The sequence below is a fragment of the Passer montanus genome, unplaced genomic scaffold (assembly GCF_014805655.1).
Source record: "Passer montanus isolate IOZ18808 unplaced genomic scaffold, ASM1480565v1 scaffold35, whole genome shotgun sequence".
Taxonomy (NCBI): domain Eukaryota; kingdom Metazoa; phylum Chordata; class Aves; order Passeriformes; family Passeridae; genus Passer; species Passer montanus.
This window is the reverse complement of record NW_024368263.1, coordinates 8,287,611-8,295,675: the sequence shown is the minus strand read 5'-3', so window position 1 is coordinate 8,295,675 and position 8,065 is coordinate 8,287,611. Positions and strand designations below refer to the sequence as shown.

The window sequence follows — 8,065 nt, the reverse complement described above, 5'->3', positions numbered from 1 at the left end:
GCAGGGCCGCGCTGCCGCCCCTCAGCGCGGCCTCCGCCACAGCGCGGCCAACGCCGCCCGGGCCCGCCCCGCCGCGCTCCCGCCCGCCATGAGCTGCCGGCAGCCGCTGCCGAGCGAGCGCGGAGCCAGACAGAGGTGGGGGAGGGCAGCGCGGCCTGAGGGGGGAGGAGGGGCCGCGCTGAGGGGAAGGGATCGGCCGGGCTGTGAGGGGAAGGGATCGGCCGGGCTGTGAGGGGAAGGGATCGGCCGGGCTGAGGGGAGGGGATCGGCCGGGCCGGGCTGAGGGGAAGGGGCTCGGCCGCTCGGAGCGGCCCCGGGGGCGCCGCGCCGGGCGGGGCTGGGGTTGGGAAGGGGAGAGCGGCCCCCGGGCTCGGGGAGGGTTAAATGGGTCGGCAGGGTTTGAGGTAGCGGGAGGGGAGGCTGGGAGGGCGAAGGCACGGGGGCATGCGGGGGATTCGGGGGGGAAGCAGCGGGGTCGTGGAGCGGGTGGGAGCTGGGAGGCCGTGGGGCATCGTGGGGTCGGGAATGGCGTGGAAGGGACCCCAGGCCCGTCCTTGCTGCCCCAGCACGGCACGGACTCCTTCCCCAGCCCAGGGTGCCCCGTGCGAGCTGCCGGGGCCGCTGCAGGCCCTGGGGAAGGGAGGGCTCTCCCTTGCCCGGAGTGTTCCCGGACAGACGGACAGCGCTGGCAGCCTGCCGTGCCTGGGCTGGGGAGGGGGAGGCGGCTCGGGCTGTGGGCGTGGGCCAGAGCCCGGCAGCTGAGGCTGCTGCACGGAAAGGAGCCGGGTATAAATACCTCCCTCGAGCCTGCTTTGACTCATTCGAGCACGGGTTAATTTTAGGCACACCAAAACAGCTCCGTGCCGTGGTTTTTTGGAGGCTGCTGAGCTCCTGGGTGACTCGTGGTGTTTGTGGGGTGGGGAAGAAGCGTTTGGTGTTTGTGTGGGAATGCTGGGGCGCTGCTGGGGAGCAGCTGCTGTGTTGGTGGCACAGAATCACACCGTGGGTTGGAAGAGACCTTCAGTGCCACCCCCTGCCAGGGCAGGGACACCTCCCACTGTCCCAGGTTGTCCCAGGTCCTGTCCAGCCTGGTCTTTGAGGTGTTCCCTCGATCTCCTCTAATCTGGGAATATCAGCACCACCCCACTGTCCTCCTCCAAACTCTGCAAAGGTTTGGGTAAAAATCAGGTGGAAGCCTGTACCCCCCGTGCCAGCCAGTGCCAGGTGCCATCAGAGGGTGCCAGGGATGCCAGAAACCGGGCAGAGTTTGTTTTCCACGAGGTGTTTCCCGACCAAACCTTGTCTCCACGTGGGAAATGCGATTGTTTTGGAATGTGACTCCAAACCCTGTCAGAGGGGAGAGGCTGAAGAGTTGTGGGGTGGTGTGAGCAGGTGAATCATTGAGATGTGGTCAGTGCCACTCGTCCCAGGGCTGTCCCCAGCCTGTCGGGTGTCACTCTGAGCCCAGGGATTATTTTTACACCTGCAAAGTTGTTAAATGAGTTTATATAGAAGGATGGTTTTAATCCACATCCCTTACACTGATGGGAAGCATCCTGTGAGGAGCAGGACCCTTTGTGTGTGCCCCGAGGCTGCAGCTGGGAGGGGAATGTGAGAGCACAGCCCCTCGGGGCTGCAGACAGCCTGCATTAACCTGTCAGCTGTCCCTGCCCCTGGGGTGCCTTCAGACACACAGGAGGGGGCCAGGGGGCTGAGCATTCCTTCTGCCTGCAGGAAGAGGAGAAGGAATGGCAATGAAGAGGATGGTCACGTTCCCCAGACCAAACGTAGCACCAGGAACTCTGTCCTGCAGGACTCGTGGGACACTGAGGTGAGAGCTGCAAACCTGTGCTTTATCCTGTGCTTTTTGTTTCGTTTTGATTTCATAGTTTTGTGTTTGGGGTCGTGTGGTTTGGCTTGGTGACACCTGAGATTGAAATCAGTTTGGAAATCAGCATTTCCAGTGACCCTGAGTATTTCTGGGGAGAAATGTCCAAATGCTGCCTTGCAGCACCCAGGGAAAGCATTTCCAGCTTTTTGGTTTTGCTGTGTGGGCTGAGGGGGTGCTGGGGGTGGATGTGTCCCTGGGCTCACTCTGCCTGACCAGCAACTTTGCCTTTCCTCACAGTGAGGTGATTATTTGTGGGAGAAAGACAAAACACATTCCAGCCAGGCCTTATCTGATGTGCAAAAAATGCTCTGATAGAGCTGCTCAGTTTGAGCAAGACTTGTTCACAGCTAAAACAAACTCAAAACTCCTTGGTTTTTTCTCGTATTTTCCATGATTTCTTTGCTGGATGTGGGATAAACTCTCTTGTTTTCTTACACCTCACCAGACAGGTGTTCTCTCGGTGCAATTTGAGATTTCTTTTGTTAAAAAAAAATATAAAAATTGCTGATTTCCCAACTGCTGCCAGATTTTCTGAGATGTCACCTGGGTGAATCACCTGAGAATTCACTGTGAGCAACGTCCCTGTGTTGTAAAACATTCATGGAAAAGAGGGTGCAGAGCACAGGCTCCCTCTGAAGTTAATGAAATTAATTTCTTTGAAGGTTTTGGAAATATCCCTGTTTTTTTAGAGCCTCTTCACTTTGAAGGTGGGTTGTAATGAGCAATTACAGTCTGAATTATTACGGAATTAACTCAATTATTCAACTGTTCATTGTACTTCACAGAAAATATTTAGTTGCTGTGTAACTTGGAGCTCTTTTATAATCTGGAGATGGTTTCAGATGGGCATTTCTACATTCCTGCTGTGAGGGAAAGACTCTCTTAACCTGGACAAGTAGATGATGTGACAGCAACTGCTGGAAATGCTCTGAGAGCTGCTGTCCCTCAGGAGGGAACCCTCTGGGATGGAAACTGCCCCGTGCTGCTGTTTCCAGGAGGGACACTCTGCATTTTGGGCTGTGCTGGGGCAGCAGCCTGGTTTGTTGCCACCTGACCTGAGTCACTCGTCCCACAGGTCAGAGCCCTGCGTGTGTGTAGAGTAGTTAAAGGCTGGAGCAGCTTTAGTGTGGAACAAGGGGCTGAGTAGCAGTAAGGAGTTAAGGAGATCAGGAAGCCCCTGATGGTGAGTGGCAGAAGCTCCTGTGCCTGGCGTGTGAGCACTGTGTTTGGGCAGAGCCACTGAAAGCAGGGCTGGCAGTGCCACACACGAGGGTGGCATCAGCCCTGGCCTGGTTTGCTGCCAGGGGACAGCACGGGCACGGCTGACCCAGGGCAAGGGCACTGCTCAGCCTAACACAGACTCTGCTTCTTGCATGCACTTGCCTGCTAAAGCCTGGTTTTAACACATTAAACCCTGTGTGAGGCAGGGAGGAGCTCTCACTGCTGAGAATGTGGCACAGCTTCTCAAACAGCCCCGTTCTCTGGGAACAGAATTCCCAATGTTTTCTCCTGATGAATGGAGCTTTTTCTCCTGTTTTTTTGGCTTGTTTTCTTGTCAGATCCCTCAGCTGGGCATGCCCAGAAATTCAAGCCATGAGATTAAATCTGTATTATTCCAGCATTTGGTTAAGGACTTCCTGTGCCAAAGGGAGAAATCCTTGTGCTCATTGTGCACGAGTGCTTCCCATTGGAAAGTCTCAGCCAGTTTGCAACACTTGCATTTAGTTTCCTGGTACTTTGCTGTGTGCAAAGACACCTCTTGCTGGTTAAAAATCCCCACTGGATTTGGGATATTGCCTGGGAAAGGGGAGTGGGAGCAGTTTGTGACATCCAAGAGCACGGGAGAGTCGCTTTTCATCTCAGGGAACACCTGCTTTTTGTGAAACATCACCCAAAGTCCTGATTCCTCTGGCCTGTTTTGGTTCAAACTGACTGTTCCCTCTTGCAGAGCGAGGCCTCTTTGAGAGCACAACCTCAGGAAGGCAGTCAAGCAGTGTTTTAAACTCGATGGCAATCAAGCAGTGGTTTTTGTCAGGATTTCTTCCCATTTTTTGTCTTGCACGTTTTGCTCTGGAGAATGAGGTGAGGGGAGGTTTTTCCTCAGTGGCAGTTCAAAGCTGGGCTGTTCTGTGGTGTTACCCCTGGCTTTGAGTCCCACTGCTCATCCAAATGACATCCCATCCAAAGGATTTGCTGTTTTCTCCCCCTGGATTCTCCTTTCACCCAGGACAGGCAGCACTTCCAGCTTTCACAGGATGCAAACAGATTCTCCTCAGTCTCCATCAGTGCTGCTTTTTGGCCAGTTTCCCTAGGGATGTGCCACTGCTGGTGCTCCTGGAGAAGCCACTCACAGGTTACAGGCACCCAGAGTGTGACAGAAGCCTCTGCCCTGGGCTTAGTCCATGACAGGCACAGCCAGGGCTGGAGCTGCAGCCAGGGTTAAACATTAGCAAGGCAGAGCCTTTGCCATGGAATTTCGCTTCCTGTTCAGCCTGTCCTCCCTTTTCCAGGAGCTCAGCTCTGCTGTTTGCTCTGTATCTGGTTAGAAATCCATTGCTTGTCCCCCGATCCAGCCAGGAGAAGCTGCAGTGGATGCTGCAGAGGGTTCCTGAGGTTCCCAGCTGTGCTCTGCACCCTGGAAATCACCAGTGCAAACCCTTTGCTCTCCTTTTCCCAGGGAAGGAAGCGAGTCTGAGTGTTCTGGCTGACCCTTTCCTTCCTGAACAACTTCTGCAAACCCCAATTTCTCACAGTTCCTCTTTGTTCTGGCCAGGGGTGAAACACTGCCGGGTTCTTGGCAGAGATCAAACCAAAGTTCTTGTCCCCCACTGTCCAGGGAAGGGCTGCTCTTCAGTTCTAACTAAAACCAGATCGTGGCTCTGTGAAACTCCTCTTGGAAGATGTGGAGAGCAGCAGGGGCTGAGTGGCTCTTTCTCCAGTTCCTGTCACGAGGGATTGTCCCAGATCTGCACATTGCACAGGACATTTGTTTGTTTTAAAACTTCAAGTGTGATGTCACGGGTTAATGAGCCCAGTAAACCTTGGAGATGCCCTTTTGATAGCTATAGTATCCATAAATATCACCGGGCTGCTTTCCTTTGCCCCTGTAAAGCTTTGTTGATGCCTGTCTTGCTGACTTGATGACTTCAAAGATTCTTTTCTTGTCTGATTGTAGTCCAAATGCGTTACAGAGTGTGCACCACAGCCTGGGGACACGGTAGGTGTTCCATGTGATGTGGGCAGTGATCAAGGGGTGCCAGTGCTAGTGAATCTTTGCCTCAGAGAACTGGAAATAAAGAGGGTCTGACAAAGCCCGCCTGTCACCAGCCTGAGGTGTCAGAAGCACGTCCCAGGACACGCTGCCAGCTTTGAGATGCACAAAATAATCACTACTAACAGCTGGAAAATGTTTGTTGAGATGTGAAACTCGAGCAGCAAGCGAGGCCAGGTTCTCATTTGGATTTTTACCTTGATTTGCAGAAGGTGGCTGTAACGAAGCTCACTAAGGAGCGCAGACTAAAAGGAAACAAAGTGTCCTGTGCGGTGGGTTTCTCTCCGAGGCTGCTGTGACCCCTCAGCATCGCGTGTGACTCTTTGTGCTGCTCTGCAACAGCAGCTGCGCTGCCCAGCACCGCCCCCAGCTCCTCCCTGTCCTGCCGGGGCTCTTTACCCCTCTAGATGTAGGCAGAGGAGCTCTGCTTGCTCCCGTGGTTCCATCTGTGCTCCCTCGGGAATGACCCCGCTCTGTGTTTCTCTCTCCTCGCAGCCCGGGGCCCTCGGCTTGGCTTGCTGTGCTCCCACAGAGCTGAAGCATTTTTGGTGCTTAGCAAAACAAAGGAATTTGTCAGGGTTGGATGGTCAGGATCGATGGTGGATCAGGGCTGGGGGAGGGTTGTGTTCCACCCAAACATCCACAGTGCCTCCCTGGGCGCTGCACACACTGCCGGGTGCAGTTTGCACCATTCCTGATTTATCCAAACTCACTGCTGGGTGCAGTTTGCACCATTCCTGATTTACCCCAAACTCACTGCCGGGTGCAGTTTGCACCATTCCTGATTTACCCCAGGTGAAGCCCTTCTGGAAGTGGTGCTGACTGGCAAATCCCTGAGGATTTTGTGAAATTTTTCCTCTTCTGATGTGGCCACAAAGCTGTGACTTCTGTGGCTTAATCCTTACAAAAATATCGATTTTTTTTTTTAGCTGCTGTCACTTACTGTCTGCTTTTATGAATCATTTATGGGGTGGCAGAGTAGCCACTTGCTGATCAACTCACCCAAATATTTGCAGGTCCTGACCAGCAGATCACACAAACTAAAACTGGAACGAATGGAACCTTTCCTTAGCAGCCCTTAAAAAGGTTTTTTATGTCTTTGAATCCCTTATGATGATGGCAAATGCTCTTCCAGCCATTCCCATGAAATGTGCTTGTCCTAAATGCTGGCAAATGAGCCCTGGCCTTTTATCCCAGTCAAATGCTGAGTTCTTTTTCCTGCATGAGGAATTCCTCAGTGCCTCTTGCTCTTTCACTGTCATGTCAAGTAAATTGGTGTGGAATTGCCATGGAACACTTCCAGTTAACACCGCCCTGGAGTGCTTAACTGGGAGAAGAGTACTTGAGGGTAGGGTGTTCAAAGACTTAAACTGGGTGTTGTGTGCATTTGTTTCTCACAGCCTCTTGCTTTGGATGCTTCAGATCCCACTTTAGGATTGCCTTGTAGGAAAGTGCTTTGCATGGTGCTTCCCTCAAACCTCTGCTAGAGAAGTGCCAGCCCTGCCCTGCCTGCACTGACACTGCAGCTCCCTGGGAATGTTCTTTATTTTCCAATTCTCGGATCACCCCAGCAAACTTCACTAGTGCAGATGTGGGGTTGGGGCAGAGCTGAGGGGTTTAACTGGGGAGGACTGAACTCCAACACCCTGCAGGTCACTGAACCCCGGGTGAAGGCTTGTCCCTTCAGCTCTGTGACACTGGCAACAGCAACCTCTCCGTGCCAAGGTGGATTTATTCAGTCCATCGGGCTGGAAATGTGGAAGGGAGGGATTTATCCTAAAGGCTTGCTTCTGTGGGCTGAGGAAGAAGTGTCTGATGTTGCTGTTCACCCTCTGTGTGTCCCAGTCCTCCAGCAGTGACAGCGGCAGCAGCAGCAGCAGCTGTAGCAGCAGCAGCATCAACAGCCCCGACAGAGCAGAGTCCAGCCTCAACCCCAGGATTGCAGGATCCAGCCCTGTCTCCTCCCAGCCCTTCCACGAGCAGTCTGCACTAAGCCAAGGTCCTTACTTCCACATCAACCAGATCCTGAAGGAAGCCCACTTCCACAGCCTACAGAGCCGGGGACGCCTCCCTACATGATGACCCAGCAGCTCCCTGCCTTCTGTGAAGGGACAGCACTGTGTAGATTTGATATTTCAACTTCAAAGTTTGTTAAAATGGAATTGCACAAAATTGCCTGTTGCCTTTTCAGTCTATATTTGAAATAACAGGTTAACAGGAGATTGTTTACTTGTGGTTTGCTGCACTATTGCAATGCAAAAGGGGCTTTGAAGCAATTTTTATAGGATTCTTTTGGGGTGGTTCTAAAGTACGTGGCGAGAGGAGACTGAGGAGTCCACATGTGTGTTATAGGATTGCAAACTGTCCAATTCCAATCGACTGCCTAATCTGTTTGTTAGCAAGTTGTTGCTTTCTGTAAAGTTCTCTTAAGCGTTCCTCTTCAGTTTTATAAGTCTTTTTTAATTTCAATAAACTAGTTAAAAAATGATTTGGCAACATAATTTTTTGAGCATTTAGAGTTAGTGAGAATAGGAGCAGCGAGTGCAGGTCCTTAGGCCTGTGAGCTCCCACCCAGCTCAGGGTGATGAGTCTTCTCTCATGAGCTTCTCTGCTGCAGGACTGGAAGGGAAATGTGAAATTGGAGCCAGGACAGGTTGGGCAGGTGCTGCAGGGGCCTCTCAGGGCAGGGTGGTGGTGCCTGAGGACACAGGCCTCTTACCCTGCTCCAGCACCCCTTCCCAGCTGTGAAATGTTTTGTTTTCTGGTAGTGTGTAGGTTGTTTTGCCTTTTTTTTTCCCTTTAATTTAACAATGTAAGGATAGGAGGTGAAAGAGCAGCTCCACCTCTGTTCCAGCGGCCAGGGGACAAGGACAATCCAAGCTGTGCCTGTTCCCGTGCCACGC

At 52.7% G+C, this 8,065-nt stretch overlaps 1 protein-coding gene across 2 annotated transcripts; it reads left to right on the top strand.

Moving 5' to 3' along the window:
* Window positions 1–6: 6 nt before the first annotated feature.
* Window positions 7–7,650, top strand: FAM104A (family with sequence similarity 104 member A). Of its 2 annotated transcripts, XM_039715877.1 has the most exons (4): window positions 7–135; window positions 1,735–1,831; window positions 5,372–5,434; window positions 7,008–7,650. In XM_039715877.1, the coding sequence occupies exons 1-4, from the start codon at window positions 89–91 to the stop codon at window positions 7,239–7,241; spliced, it is 441 nt and encodes a 146-aa protein (XP_039571811.1). In that variant the 5' UTR covers window positions 7–88; the 3' UTR covers window positions 7,242–7,650. The 2 variants fall into 2 exon arrangements, with proteins under 2 accessions (XP_039571811.1, XP_039571812.1); XM_039715878.1 differs by lacking the exon at window positions 5,372–5,434.
* The last annotated feature ends 415 nt before the right edge of the window (window positions 7,651–8,065 follow it).